This window comes from Anopheles aquasalis, chromosome 3 (genome assembly GCF_943734665.1).
Source record: "Anopheles aquasalis chromosome 3, idAnoAquaMG_Q_19, whole genome shotgun sequence".
Classification (NCBI taxonomy): Eukaryota; Metazoa; Arthropoda; class Insecta; order Diptera; family Culicidae; genus Anopheles; species Anopheles aquasalis.
Window position 1 is genome coordinate 38326564 of NC_064878.1, and position 16158 is coordinate 38342721.

Genomic DNA, 16158 nt, shown 5'->3' on the forward strand with positions numbered 1-16158 from the left:
GCGAAGAAACTTCGTTCCGAAGTTTGCGCATTTCTTAAACGGTATCCTGACGCGTCCAAAAAGATGATCGTGTGCCGCTTTTTGAGTGTCGGATATGACCGATCCAGTATCTGCAAGATCTTGGCGCTATTGCCGATTAATAAAAGCAATAACAAGAAGGCATGGTTCTGGACGGCTGACGACTCTTGCTGACAAAAAGCTTTAAAGGATGCGGAACTGCGGAAAAAGTGACTACATCGCTGCGTAGGAATAGCTGTAAGATCGGTGCAACTGGCCAAACAGTTAAGGATTACCTGGCGGACATGACCAAACATCAGAAAGAAAGCGGAAGTCTCGGCCACTAACCACGGAGCAGCAGGCAAGAACTCAAGACGATCGTTAGACGAAAAGGAGCTGCTGAATATCAATGATCTATTGTAACAATTTTATTGCAAAAACGGAGGAGATATTGATTGAAAAGTCACAGAAAGAGTTGAAAAACATGTGCACATACATGTTTTCGACTGCCATGTCGAAATAACCGGCTAACTACCGGAATCCTCCTCGGAATGGTGCAGAATTTCTTTGTGAACAAACTGATAAACTCCCTTTCCTCATGTAATTTACAGAACAACAATTATCTGTCATAGTTTTTTATCACTTTTCAAATTTTGTCTCTTTTTTTTTAATGCATTCGTTAACATGTTGACTTCAAAAGAACGGTTCTTGACAGTTTTTGGCCGAGGTCATCGCCCAGAATGTAAAATTGTCCAGGTAACTCATTAGCCAGCAGCGGCACCAATGCATAACTTGCATTGCCGGTGACTTAATGCAATTCCATTCAGCAGCACCACAAACACCCAGGGGATGCACCACGTGGGTCACGGTATAATACTGCAAGGAGCAAGCATGAGTTTCAATTTGTCACGAAGAGGCCACCGCAACAATTAACTCTGGGTTAATGCTTAATGCAATCCGAATTACTGCATTGAATGTTACGGTAAAATCGAACGATTCGAACTAAAGGGAAGGCAAGTACACAGCGCCCGGTGGGCACACAGCATTTAGATTGTTCTTTCCTTCCTTCCGTCGATCGATGGACTTTCACCCCGAAAATGGACTCTCCCATTCGCGGTACAGTGTAATCTTGCGCACGACTTCGACTTGGTGTCGTACAATTGGATGTCCACGTGACAACCCGGGAGGAAGGCCGGCCGGTCAACTACTTTGAACCGATCAATCACGCAGACGATGGGCGCGCGAGAATTTGGCGCTTGGCTCTCTGTCAGCAGCGGTGTCGCGGTGCGCTGTTGTCACCAGGAAGGGCACCAAGGGGCTTATTGTTTAAAAATAGTGTCTTCATTTCCTATCGGACGGAAGCTAAACGCCACCGCGGTTCGAGAATGGACGAGACGAGAGACATTGCATTGCATAAGGTAAGGTGGGGTGATGTCTCAAGGTGCATCGACTCCCTGATCGATTGCGGTTCGTCATTGGTCGTCTATGAAGACCAAAAGCATAGTTCCATTGGACAGCAACAGGTTAACCTCGTTGCAGATTGGCTCCAGTAAGCGGACCCATTGATGGTTTTGATTGAACATCGATTCCAATTTCCATCAATTTCCATCAATTTCGCACAATATGTGGCGTGATGATCGTGAGACTTTGAAAGTTGGTATCGTCTGGCCAGAAATTGAAGATGCTCCCGTGAGGAGGGGGTGAGGCCCAATTGAATCAATCGCGAATCACCTTAGGGTTAGTGTCAATGGAACGGTTAGCGGAATTTGGCGACCGATCGAAGAAGCCAAAAAGGCCATCGTGTCAATTGAATTAGAGATCGTGTGTTAATCAATTAAGTGCCTCGTGTTCTGGCAACGGCGGCATGTGATTCAGAACCAGTGTCCCCGTCTCCGCCGCGGTCAAGTCCAGAAGCATCCGATTGTTGAAGATCTTGTCTCAAGGTAGCCACCACCACCAACACCACCGTCCATCACTTGATTGATCGAGCACAAGGTTTCGCCAACTGGGAGACGCAAGAATTGACCTACGTCCGGGTGAACGCCAAGGATTTCAGCTCCTCCCTGAATGACGGATCACTTGAGCGTCAGCATCTTATTAGCTTCAATGAAATTAAGATAAACAAATGAACTGCAGATCATCACCACCACCACCAGCCAGTAATAACGATGACGATCATCATCATCATCACATCTCGATCTCTTCTTCTTACATTTCCACATCCAACCTCGTCTTCTCTGTATTCCGGATTCAAAGCCACGACTAACACACTACCGCTTCTCCTATACAGAAATGGCACGAAAGCGCGCCATTAGACCTGGTGCCACCGCCCTAAACGATCAACACGAAGATCGCGTGATCATTAGCGACATGCGCAGTGCTGTCGGGCGCCACATGTTCCTCTTGTTGCTTGCACTGCGAGCGTCTCTGGCCAACAAGCGATCGCCGACCAATCGGTATTGCGCTGCACCGCACGCTGCTGACAGACCATTCCAGATGCGACCAGTGATGGCAAGGTTGTCGTGATCGTGGGATCGTGCAGATGCACCCAACTGCATCTGAGTCACCTCGAGACTATTTGTGGGTTTGAGATCCAACTTAATAAACCACACAGGTTCAGAAGCTACAACAAGTTTAGGATTTACGAAGCCAAGAGCTAACAACAATAACATATCTGTTTCGTGTCAAGAAAGCAAAGCAAGCGACTGAATGGATGCTCTTCCCGGGGTTTATGATTGATTGAAATGGAGCTCGTCATAAAAAAAAAAACATAAATATGAGAGGGAGTTGGCACGAGCCACTTATGTTGCTGCTGCTGCTGCTGCTACTTGTTGACACAAAGCATACGTAGAAGTTTGTCTAGGGAAGAGGCATAAATCTGGCTCAAACTACAATAAACAGTATGCCCTTCTTCACTTCACAAACCCGTTTGATCATCGATCGTCGCTCGCCGAGTGATCGCTCCTGTCTAGATCCATAGCACGTGCGTGAAACTAGGCGAACTAGCTTTCTTTTACGATCTGCCACAGGTCGGGAGGTTCATTTAAAAATAAAATAAAACCGAGAGATAGGGCGCGATGCAACGCCACGACGTCAGTCAGCGTTAAGTAATGCAGCTGGAGTCGTGCCATCCAAACAGACACTATTCTTCATTTCACTAATCCCTAATGGCTCCTACAGCATCACAGATGGCGGTGATAGCTGGGGATGATGAAACGATAAAACTCAAGCCAAACCGGATCATAAAACACCCCATCATCCACACCACCGAAGGGCTTGCCGGTAGTGGTAGGACCCTTACAGAGACCTTTCTACATGCAATGATCCATGACCGGAGCGCGATCGTATAAAAAGGGTGCCTACTTCCATTAACACCTCACCCTCCCATCCGGCACCAAGATATCGATATTGACACTTACCGTGAGGATCATCTTAAGCTCACTTCATCGTTACCGCGATCGATCGTACTTGGAAGTGGCAGTGAGTAACTCAGACGCGATGGTGCGCGCGCGAAGAATGCTTGAATCACGGAGCTATATCTGTGGCCAGTGCACAACCAGACGCGATGCCGACACGATACGCCCCACAATCGACCATGACTCACTTTGGGGTAATACCACCACCTCATGTTGTCGTCGTCGTCGCTGCGATAAACCTTTTGTTTACCATTCCGCGGGCGTTCCAGGACCTTGGCGTTTAGGTGGCGCCATTACTGGAACCACTACTCAGTAAACAACGGAATTGGGGATCATTCATCCTTCTCGCTGGAATGTTTTATGTCATCCACCAACCAACCAACCAACCAACAGGCTTGACACAAATATGGCTCTGTTTGTCTTCATTCACAAACACCTGAAGCCCCCCCGGGGGGGGGGGGGGGGGGGGGGGTATATTGTGAAGTCCCCGTCGTGTGTTACCTCACTCGAGCGGTTTTCAGTGCAAATCCGTCGATCTCCTCGTCGCCACCAATTCGGTGCCCCCCGACCATCCTCGCAAACCAGTGAAAGCCACCACCGGGTGCAGCGAGAGGAGTGAAGCGTTGTGTGGAGGTTAATATATAATTTTCAAAAATAGCCAACACCAATGACCACTACCAGCACCAACGCTAACCCTCGGCATGCCAGAGCGCCATCGGGGTCACTTGATGCGCTTGTCTGGCTGGCTGGCTGGCTGGGTTGCTGCTCGCTTTTTCGGGGACGAAGACACAACGGGCTGACTGTGTCCCACACGATCAGATAGAGAGAGAGACAGAGATAGATGGCGGAGTTTGGCTGACATAATCCCAATCTGCACGCCACACATTGCACTTGATGTTTCGCTGGCTGTTCCAAATGGTCTGGACCGACTTGGACCGATTGTAGTTCTCCTCCTCCTCGTGACGTGCATGAGTTCATCATTAATTTATGCATTAAAAAAAAATAGACAAACCAAAAAGTGCCACAAAGGAGTTCTTTGAAATCCCGAAAAAGTCAGAACGGACTTCACTGTTTTCCATATCACTGTTAGAGTTGTACTGAACAAGTTTAAAATTTTGGTAAAAAACAAATATCTACATCTCTAAAAAAAACAATTCATTATTTCAGAGCTTAAATTATTTAGCTATCTGGAAGGGAGAAGTGGTATAAGATATCCCTCAAGGTATTTTTTTAAGTTTCTGACACATTTAAGGGAGAATTTAACATTTTACAAAACTCAATTAACTGTCTTATTGTTTTTTTTTTAAATAATTATTCACAATTTGTCCATTTTTTTCTAAAGGAAACGTTAGGATTGGCATCATCATCAACACGCACGCTGCGGTACCATTTTGTAATCGCTTTTAATCCGCATCGCGATGATAATTACGGAGTTCTGACGAAGGAATTGCCGCAACCCCCGACAGGCGGCCAGCTAAAACCGGTTCCGGTTGGCGTCCTAAGCCGCTAGAGTGACTTCTGGGAGGGGAAGAAGGTGCGTACCCCTTGTCATCGTCGGTATGCGCGCTTATCAGTAGTAGCTTCGGGGCTAGTACTAGGTACAAGGGAACCCCGAACTCGCTACGTCATCACCACGCACGTTGCTGCTTGAGCGACACAAATTAAGCGCCGTAATAATAAACACGCGCGAGAACCGGACGTTTGGGGGGTTTCTTTTTTTTTTTCTTCTAAAGATATACTCGCCCATGTGTCCCCCACCCTTCGGTCGGACACATACACTGGTCGGAAGGCCGTCGATGCGTGACGTCATATCGACAGCGCAGCGTTAATCGTGCGCCGATTGGTTGCTTTCGGATCGCGCCACACTTTCCGTAGCAGCGTGGCCCGTGTACAATCTCGTTGCGTTGGTTTGCGTAACGTCGTAACGGCCAAATGCGGCAAAATGTGGCGGCCCCAGCGTATGACCGATGGTCCCCCCCCCCTTTGGCCGCTATGTGGATCTCGACGGAGAGGCAAGGCGCAATCATCGCCAGTCGCTTGTGTGTTACGCGATCTGCCTGGCTGCATCGAGAAAACCCTTGCGTGCGTTCCAACAACCGAGAAGATGCCCCACGAGAGGTCTGTTGTAGGGGCTCTCTGCTCTGTGGGAAATGCCGGTACGGGCTTCGGTTTCTGTTCGGAAAAATGTGCAGAAAAGTGCGGCATTTGCATCCTTCGCTTGCTACACATCCCATCGCCGTTCGCCATTCTGGCCGATGCGTCGTGAACTAAGGCGAGAATGTTTTAAAAATAGCGTAATGACGGTCGTCGGGTGACAAACTAATGGTCCGTTGTCGACACACGGGCGGGGGGACTGACGAAACGGACTGAGAGCTGCACTTCCTCTCTACTCACTGAATGCCTCGCCAAATGAACGCGGGAAGCAACCGAGAGAGGGGATTAAATGTGACCCAAAACATACTTTATTATTTATTTTGGCTTCCACCGAGATAAGGGAAGCCAGACAAGCACAACCGATCAGTCCACAAACCCATTAGCGAAGAGTTTCATCGAACTCCCTCCTATGCTGCTGCTGATAGCGGATGGTTTGTTGTTCCTCTGTTCTGCTGCCCCCATCGCGTGATGTGCTGATTCAAGGCGAAACATCGTACGAGATGCGCCCAGCCCAGCGCAAGCGCCCTGACCATTCGCAACGAATCGTACGAGCAATGTTTCGATGTAGCCTCTAGAGGCATCAACACACCGTCATCATAACGGACGCACTTTGAACACGTGAGCTGATCTCATCATCACCAGCGTGAGGCGTCAATGAAAACACAACAGATACTCCCTCCTCCCAGTCACGCCAGGCCGGACGGAAGGAATTTGTTTTTGTGATGATTAGAACCGTGGCGGCGGCAGCGCTTGGGCATGAAAATAGCCCAACCGCGACGGATGTTACAAATATTGATACGCAACGGGGAGATAGATTGCATAAAAAGGGAACGAGCAGAAAGTAGCGGCGCACGTGCCAGAATGGACTTTACTTGAGTGTCGCGTGATCAAAATTAGACCAATCGAATCGTCCCCCCCCCCCCCCAAGTAAACAGAAGTGAGTAATGCGGTTTCCAGCAAGGAAAAAAAAACACTAGCCAGCCAACAAGTCATGGGAATCCCGAGAAGTGCTGGCTCCCGATATATGACTGGTCCTTGCCGGCGCAGTCAGCAGAGTTTGGGCGATGATGGACTTGTTGCAGCCGCGCCCCCATGGCGCCATATCGTACGATGTCGCTGGAAATATCCCTTACAAGTGTGCTTCCGGGCTTTACAATGTTTCTGCCCTTGTTGCTGCTTATCGGATATACTTTCGAGGGATGGTCAATTCAATGCTTGATGAAAGTTAGTGCAAAGTCGAAAAGAACTATACTGGCTAGAGAGGCAATTTCAGTGTAATACACTGCCGCAAAAATTTAAACGCAAATAGATTCCGTTTCCTTTGAAATTTTTGACATTCATTTCTTCTCCTTTTCCGTATAATCAAAGTCTGGATTCGTTTCTAGAAAATTTCACACCAGATGTTATATTAAATCCGTGATGTTTTGCTTTGTGTGTTTTTTGTGTTCCGATTACTAGAAACCAAATATATGCAAACCTGGAGACAATGACAGATTAATCGGTCTTTATGAAGTTATGGAAGAAGTAATATTTTCTATTACATTTAACACAGCTCAAATCATACTCTAAAGACAAGTTATGATTAGGAGTGAAGGTATCAATTTCTAATAGCCCTGTTGACAACATGATAGCGACATAAACCAAATGTACTAAATAAAATAATAAAATACATAATGATCTGTCTTAAAAAGACAAGGTGAAGAAAAAAGGAAAGATATTAAAATATGTTTATAGGAGGTGTCAAGCACATTTTCTTGAATTTTCATTCTGTGAATTCCTTAGTTTCTGGTTCAATAAACAATTTAGTAATCGGACCAAATTGGATAGGAATACGTAAGTTTTCGTGCATTCTTAAAGATGCATGAGGTGATCTTGTTTTTAAAATGATTCATTACACATTTCTAGCAAATAAAATATCACGACAAGCTGTGACAACATTCCACCGAATCCATGATCTTCTTCTGATCACTTCTACTACGTGGTAACACTTTCACGATACCACTATGTAGCGCACTGTACCCCTGACGCACCGCTCAAGAACCCAACGGCCAACACCAATCATTGAAAGCTAAATCTTGACGTCAGTGGTACGGTACATTGAGCGTAAACCGGAAATGACGCAAAGTGCATCGGAAACCAGCCGGTTTCGGGGTGGCCATCGTACTAATGATCGCATTAGATTGCGCGATCGTGCAGCAACTTTATCATAATTCGATCGTACAGCTCTCGCGACCGCGACTAAATCCTTTCCATTAAATGCTGCTGATTATAACCAGATGAGGTGGTGGTGAGAGTAGATTTCAGTTCGGGGCGCCGCCAAGGAAGATATAATTATCGTGCACTAATTGCTTGCCACGTTGCGTTGCACCATTCCACGTGCTGTGAGCTGTTGTGACAGAGACGCTGGCCCTCCACGTCGCAGCACGTAGTCACTATAGTGTGTTCCCTTTCGTCGTTGTCATTGCTGGTGCATTGGACCACGCTGTAAGTGACTGCAGTTTAACGCTCTCTGGGTACCGTGTCTCTTGCTCAGTACTTCATGAGTTGGCAGATGTCGGGTTGCTGTTGGACGCAGCGGGAGGTGTTATACCACTCACCGTTCTCTTTATCACCACCCCGTCAGAGACCTATTGAGGCTTATCAGGTGTACGGATCGCTTGTGCGCCATGGTCAACCAACATCAGCTGATCAGCACTGCAGTGTCGTAACCATTCGGTTGGGCAATGATTTACGCGATTCAACGCCCAATTTGGCAATAATCGCCTTAATGATCATTCGCAATCGGTGGTTACTGTCTTAACAAGCGATAAGAAAGTGTCTTCTCATCGAAAATCCTAATCGATTCCTATTGAAGATTGCAGAAGGCCCCCATATTGATTTCCCGTAAACCTACGGGCCACCACCATCAGGTGAATGTAACTGAGACGACGATACCTATGCTCGAAATGCATAAACATGCTCCAGTGCTCGATAAACATGTCAATCAATCGACCACACTGTACCACATTAATTCAAGAATCAAACGCAGACCCCGCACATGGATTGTGACTTCTTTCGGGTAACGTGATGCCTCAAACACTCGCTTGTGAGGATCCCCTGCTCCGATCGTGATTATGCTGGGGTAACATTAACTTTTTGAATTTCCTGTGCAGCGTCGTCGTCGTCGTCGTGTGTGGGTGATGCATCCACCATGCGCCAGTGGAATGCCGGTGGCGATGCCAACGAAGTGGAATGTTAATGTGGGATTCCAATGGTTGACGGTCACATACTGACTCTCTCTCTCTCTCTCGCGCCGGGCTCTATTCCGGTGCGGAATGGTATTCGATTACGAGAGAACCGTTTTGCAACTGCGACATCCGATCGATACCTGCCAGCACCACCACGAACATAGACGGACATAAATATTCGTAAAAGGAAAACAATGCATCACCACGTGTCTCGCCAGAACCAACATACGAACCGAAGGAGGGCCAGGACTTTTACACTCCGCGGCACAACAGAACGCGCAGATTGATGTACGGCTTTTCCATTTTCTTGGGGATTTACTGGAGGCGATTGATGGCGGAAACCTGCCCGTGTATCCGGAGAACGTCACCACGGAGCCCTGGGCGACGAGAACGGCCCATGATGGATGGGATGGGGTACCTCCGTACATCATCATGGCGTGGTCCACACGATTGGAACTAAGCAACAACGGGTGGGCGGCGCTGTACACACGATTATCGATCGATGAATTCGTTGCATCCCCGCCGGGGAAAATGCATTACACGCCCACGAAATGCAGCCCTCCCCTTGAGCTGAGAGTGGGCTGAGGTCGGTTTTGGAGGGGGGTGGGCGCATCATTGGCACCAACTACCACGCCAGAATCGTGTTACTGTGACCCCAGGGGGGGGGGGGGGGGGGGGCTCTGCTCTCGACTAAAAGCTGCGATGGATCAAGAATTTAATTTAAACGAGAGATAATTTATGTTTCACCCCGTCGAGCCCGAGCAGCCTCCCTGCCTGATAGCATCCTGTCAGTCACCACCACAACCTCCTCCCGCCCCTTGGGGACAAGCGAGTGCATTCTGCCGCCCACGTGGAGGACCGGCTGGGGCGCGTCAACTCAAGCTGCGCGCCGACAGCATGCAGCAGCAGCAGCAGCAGCCGCCGGTGGTGATGTTGAGAGCGTGAACGGAGGAGAGTGATATGGATCGAAGGCGAAAGGGATCGTGCAGCATCGTGTGTGAGGGGGGGCGTAAGAAAAAAAGTGAAAAAAGGGAAATGCGGGAAGCATAAAAACCCACAACAGCCCACCTATCGATGCTGTGAGAGAGAGAGAGAGAGCCGGGGATGGTGGTACGAGTGGCCGGTGTATAATATCAGGAAGAGGGAATTCTTCTCGGTTAAAGCAACCACCCGGTAGGTGGTAATCAAATTAAACCCCTAAAAGCCAATCCTACCGGCGACCGGTTGGGTTGAAAGGATTTACCGTATTTAGAGGATACACGAGAAATGTGTTAACGGATGGCTTACAGACTCCGTGCAGGCAGTAGCATCAGCAGAGCTGTCACAAATCTTATATAAAAGTTTTTTGGGAGAAAAATAGAGAAATGACTAAGAAAATACAATTGCGCAATCAAATGTAGTCCTTTCGAGATCGAGTTCGAGCATTCGATTTTGATCGACTATCATACAATTCCTCAACTATTGCTGTTCGATCTTTAGAACTAAGATTGCCGACATTGTATGGCAATATAATTATTGCACAGGTGGCAACGTAAAAGTTAGTGCCATTGATTAAAAGTAAACTTCTTTTTAATTACAATTCAACAAAAGGTTCCATCATCACCAAAGTTTATCATATTTGTTTTTCTTTTAATGTAAGTTTAATACAACTTTAATATTGTACATTTTAACAACATAACATAAAATAAATTAATAATTGTTTGCATGAATTTTCAGCGAGAAAGCAATCAAAGAATATTTTAAACGTTGTTGCAGCTTAACAATCAATCGATTAAATAGCTTAAAGCTGTATCTACTCTTTGATGATGATAAAAGTGATCTAATCAGGTCAGGTAGAGCAGAATTTCAGTCGGATAACATGCAAAACGTTCCAATGCACAAACAATCTCCAGCAAAATTAACCACAATGCATTTCCCAGGTTTATCATGCTTATTGTTTGAAAAACGCAACATTTATGATTATAATCCCGGAAAATTGATTCATTTATGCATTTCCCATTGATAAATCCCAGTAAACAGTAGTTTAATTTATTTGTATTAATATCATAATGTGCAGACAACTTCAGACAATGTGAAATTTATCGGAAAGTCTTAAAAAAAGATTTAAAAAAATTATCTAGATTCTTTATTTTTCTCTGAAATGCTCCTAAAAGCTGGTGCAAACCTGTTCTAGATGAAAGGTCATTGTCTTCCATGGCATTGGAACGACGGGAGACAACTGGAGCACCCAAGATGAACGGCCGCGTGCCAAGGTGTGGCTCATAACCGAGGACCTTAAAGGATCGGTTGATTGTGTCAAAGCAATGGCTTCCTAGTTCATGTTCCAACTTTAATAATCCTACCGATCGAATGATATTTGTTTTGAACCACCGAGGAGAGTTTTAGTCAAACAAACTTGGCCCCAAAGAGTTCCTCTTCTTTACCACCCAAGCAGCTCGAAGAAGATCGAATGGTACCGAGATACGATCGAGCGATCGATCGATCGAGAGTAAACAAACTCACTCTCGAGCCCCACCCGGTTCCGACATGTGTTCTCTGGGCGTTACGCGATGGTGCTGCTTCGGGAGACCACCATCAAATACCGAAAAGCGGTCAACAGCAGCAGCAGCAGCAGCACCGACCACCTCTTTCAGCGGCCAGTCAGTCCGGTCCGGTCTGCCACATATTTCCATGGCAGTAGGGGCCACGCTGATGCCACGTATTGTGGGCCACGTTGAGTGTGTGCCTCGCTCGCTCCGTCGGACGCTTACGAAACAACGAGAGCTAATAGCGGCCAGAGGTTTTCGATGGAGGCAGAGAAGAATGCAACAACGGTACACCACCAGCACCACGTCGGCACTTGGACCGATGGTGATCCGTGCGTCCACCAGACGCATCCAGAAGCTTGATTTTGGATTGGGGAACTGGATTCATTACGGTCTCATTACGGTTCTTTTGAGTCACTTCATTCGTACTCTACTTGAAGTGCCGCTAGTGCGCTATGGATGGCAATTTGCTCACCGGAGGTGACAAAACCAACCCACCACTGGTACTCCCATGATTAGGGCAAGGCCAGGGCATGTACACCTTTTGTATGGAAAATGCAAAAATTTGGATGCCAGTCCATTAGCCAATTCGCGATTCCATCACCAGCACCACTACTAATGCGCTCAGACAAACCAAGCAGCAAGTTTATTCAGTTCAAGGCTATAGGCGCACCCCGCGGCGTACAGAGCGCCATGGTGCCACCATTTATTGTGTAAATATCGACTAAAAATATAAACTTTAGGAACCGCAGCTCCACAGAGTAAAAGAGCTTGGAGCGATTAAAAGAAAGTAACGCAACGCGTCCTCGTTCGTTCGTTTAGAGGGCGCGCGGTTGTTCCGGGGTGTCGCGCACCACAACCGGCGGATTGAAAGCGGAAAATTAATCGAAAAAAATCGAAACCCCGAAAATGAAAACCGCAAACGGGATAGAAAGTGTGTGTTGCAACTGAAGCTGTTGTCGAAATTTTAAGTATCCAAACTGTGAGTGAAACGGAGAGCTTTTACTTTTATTATCCCACAGCTGTTGGTTGTTGGCATTAATTCGCATTTCATGTCCGGAGAGGGAAGATGTGGTCTTGGGAAGGGCCCCCACGGGGGGGATTATTAGTCTCTTGGAACAATACCACTCTAATGGATTGATGGTTGGATGGATTAGAAGAAGAAAAGTCTCAACCAACAAATGTGACTCCCTTGTTATTCCCACAAGTTCCCGACCAAATCCGTTCCGGTTCGTTGGTTCCTCCAATGCACATATGCCAGCCGTCAGTGAGGAGTCTGTCCTCCCCACCCCTCTGTTTGTTGGCCTACGCGTAACAACAACCCACGGCAGCGTCATCACGCCATCTTCGCCAAAAACGGTCGGAGAGATAAGTAATGAGCATGACTTCATCACCATTCTCCGAGCGCGCTCGCGTTCCAAGCATCACTTCATGATGAAGGCTTTCTTCCACGTCCTTTTACTGGAGCTCCCACCCTTTCCTCGCGGGGCAAAAAAAGGCAGACAGAAGGAGAACTTTTTAATTGGACAAGCGGAGCACCAACGACATCGTGACACCAGTCACGCGTCTTTTCGCCTCGTTTGGTAGAATGTACTGGGTTATTTTCGAACTGTTAGCACCCTTTCCCATTTCTCGGTATGTGGTTAGTACTCCGATGACTGAGAAACTGAACTATTTCGCTACACTACATGCACTAGAAGAGCAGCAGATCGCAACCACCTGAACGAGAACTATACAACTCGCGATGCATCCTGCGCCCGTTTGCAACCTGCAGACGATGAGCACCACTTGACACGGATTGCAATGAAACCGGGAGTTAGTTGGAAGCCACGGGGGCATTTGCCTCCCTCTTGAACTGCACTAATTATTGCGGCGGAGTCCCATTCATCGCCACAAGTGGCCATCATCCGAGCGAAAGTACTACGGAACCGACTGCCGGTGGCAGCTGAGAGAGTAGAACCCCCGCAATTCAATTAGAAGGACCATCGACTGGCCACTGGACCATAGAGTTCGAATTCTGAGGCGGTTCATTAGCTCGAAAGAACCAACATGCATTAAAGGGTGCATCTCGTCGGTCAATTCGTTGTTTAGCTCCTTAACGTTGTCGTAATTTAATTGAATTTCAACTCCCAGTGATAACAACATTATGTGATGGCTGTCGTCGTCGTGGTGCCGCCAATCAACGGTAATCAACGACCACTGCCTCTGCCGCTGGCGCACCACACCAGGGAGAATTATGAGTGACAAATGGGGGGACAACGCCAACGGTCGAAAGAGTAGAATAGTTTCTGGAGTTAAATCGAGCAACGAATGATCGGAGCTGTTATGCAGCACTTGGTTGTATTAATGTGCGGCACATAAATTATGTTGACAAAAAAAAAAAAACGCCCAAAACTAATGCAAAGAAAATTGGGAAGTAAAAAAAATCCAACAAATCGTCCACAGCATGACGCATCGGTTTATCCTCCGAAAGAGGACCTCTATAGGGACAGCAGCGGGCAGCCCTTCCTGCAATCGCACCCCGGCTCGTTCGGGGTTTGCACCCGAGGGATGTGAAACATATTTATTTGATTATGACACACCATAATCCACAATCAGGCACGCACGTTTATGCCGTGTCCGGGTGCCCCTTTCCCTCCTGCGGTTAGCCGGTACACGCGCGCGGATGTCGATTTTTAATCTCGCAAACGATCAATTCCGAAAAACGGGGGAAATGGGTGAGAAGGGACAAATCGTTATAAATATTAACGGCCTCACGGGGGCGCCCCGCTACACGGTACGCGGTAGAATGCAATTTTTCAACCAACAGAAAACGTTAAAAGTATAAAAAAAGGGGACGAGAGCAGATCAGGAAACCGGTGGCCGGAGGATTAAGGAGAAAGATAAATGTGAAGGGCCACAAGCCCCCTCGGGACACGCTCGTTCACGCTGTGCGCAACAACGGAGGCCCATGCAGGACTCCGAGGGCTTATCAAAAAGGCAATTTAGCATGACGACGAGTAGGCCATGCCCCTGGTGCAGGGGACAAACGGTAACGGTTCGAGGGAACACACTCTTGGGCGCAGATAGATAACGCAAGAAGGAGAAGGAATCGCAATGGGCTCGTTGACGGTTGACAATCTACGCGGTTACGCTGATAACACGACAATCTACTTCGATTCCCCTCTTTCGATCAACGCGCTGGAGTGGCGTGACTTGCTACGATGCTCCTAAAAGTGAGAATCGTCAGATTGGCCCGGCAGACCCTGACCACCTGTTGCCACGTTCCTGCTACGCCCTACACTTACCTGCGATGGTGAACCGGTCCATGTAGTTGATGAGGTTGACAAAACAGAGGACGCCCACCGTAAACCAGGCGCTGGCACCGATCGAACCGCCCGTCGTCGTCGTCACGGTAACCGTGTCTTCGTCATGGCTTCCCCGTGCTCCTTCAATGTAGCCCTCGTCCTGGGAGGAGGACACTGAATCCGAATCCGTCGGCATCAGGCGCTGCTGTGAGTTGGTGGCCGGTATTTTGCCGGCCGGATTCGACTGAATCGCCAACGCGGGTTGGCTGGTTCCGATGGAGGTCGGCATGACTGTTCCGGGTGCGGTGGCCGTCGCTGTGTCGCTTGATCCACTGCCAACAACATCCACCGGATCGATCGGAGGTTCCGATGCAACTTTCTTGTAACCTTGGCTCGAAGGCATTCACACGATCTGCCGGTTTGTCGACGATCAACGACAATCTCGCACGCTCTCTCTCTCTCTCTCTCTTTTCCTCTTTTGCTACGATCGATCGTGCGTCACTTTCTTCGCTGGCCACACACGTGGAAGAGGCTGGGCGGTGGCGGCTGCGGGAGAAATTGTGACGATGTGGCACTTGCTGAGGGCTCGTATCGTACGATACGCTGCTGTTGCCACTTTCTTTCTCTTCTTCGGCACGCACGGCTATGTAAACATGCGTTCCTTCGCTCAACCGGCCTCAGTAACGGACGATGATGATCGTACGATTTTGCACCACACCGCACTCACTGATGGCACCCACTGATGATGATGATGACGATGACGATGATGCACACGTTCTGTTTGGCAAAATACTTTCTTCGAATTCCGCGCACACACCCCGTCGAGCTTCTTCGAGAAGTACTTTTGCTGCTATTTTTAATATTCCACCCGGGTTCCTGCGATGCGTCCGTTTTCGGATCACTTTGGGGCAACAGAAGAAAAAGAACCTGGCTCGTGGCTCGCGGGCGTTGATGGCCGTACCTTCGAAATAAAGGAAACCGCTTCACGTATGCCGGATTGATCGGCGGAACACGACTGCGAGCGAGCAACTTAAGCGCGACAAAAATCGGATGTTTCGGACAACACGGCACAGAAAAAATGACAAACCAATCAGCAGCAGGCCGTTCTCACCAAGATGTGTCAATTAAGGCGCTGCCACACTGGTTGCGGTTCGTGCGGTACTTGCGGCAGTTGCGGACGCCTTTCGGCTTGTCAAACACGGTATCCAACGCGGTTGTTCAGATGTGCGCACTTGCGGTAGCTGCGGCGAATCTGTACAAAATCACACCACTGCCGCAACTGCCGCTCGTGCCGCATCCAAAAGGTGTGTGGAGTAGCTATCAAAACGAAGTTATGGTGTAATATTTGAATAATGGTGTAACTATTTCGGTTACTTTTGTGGTTTTCAATGAAACTATACATAAATTGAAGGAATATTAAGCATTTTTTGGCTGAAAAATGAAAGTAATTATTTTAAGTTAAGACATTCGATCGATGCAAAAGCGATATATTGGTTTGTTGGTCATATTTACACCCCAGTCTGTACCACACGTACCGCAACCAGTGTGGCAG

At 47.9% G+C, this 16158-nt stretch overlaps 1 protein-coding gene across 3 annotated transcripts in view; it reads right to left on the bottom strand.

Annotated features, from left to right (window-relative positions):
- Positions 1 to 15692, bottom strand: part of LOC126575459 (protein spinster) — a 23268-nt gene extending 7576 nt beyond the window's left edge. For all 3 annotated transcript variants that reach the window (XR_007608262.1, XR_007608263.1, XM_050236163.1), the window contains exon 1: positions 14607 to 15692. Coding sequence is in view for 1 of the 3 variants with exons in the window: in XM_050236163.1 (XP_050092120.1) it covers positions 14607 to 15009 (403 nt within the window). In the remaining 2 variants the exon portion in view is untranslated. The remainder of the gene's footprint in view (positions 1 to 14606) is intronic.
- Between the last annotated feature and the right edge of the window lie 466 nt (positions 15693 to 16158).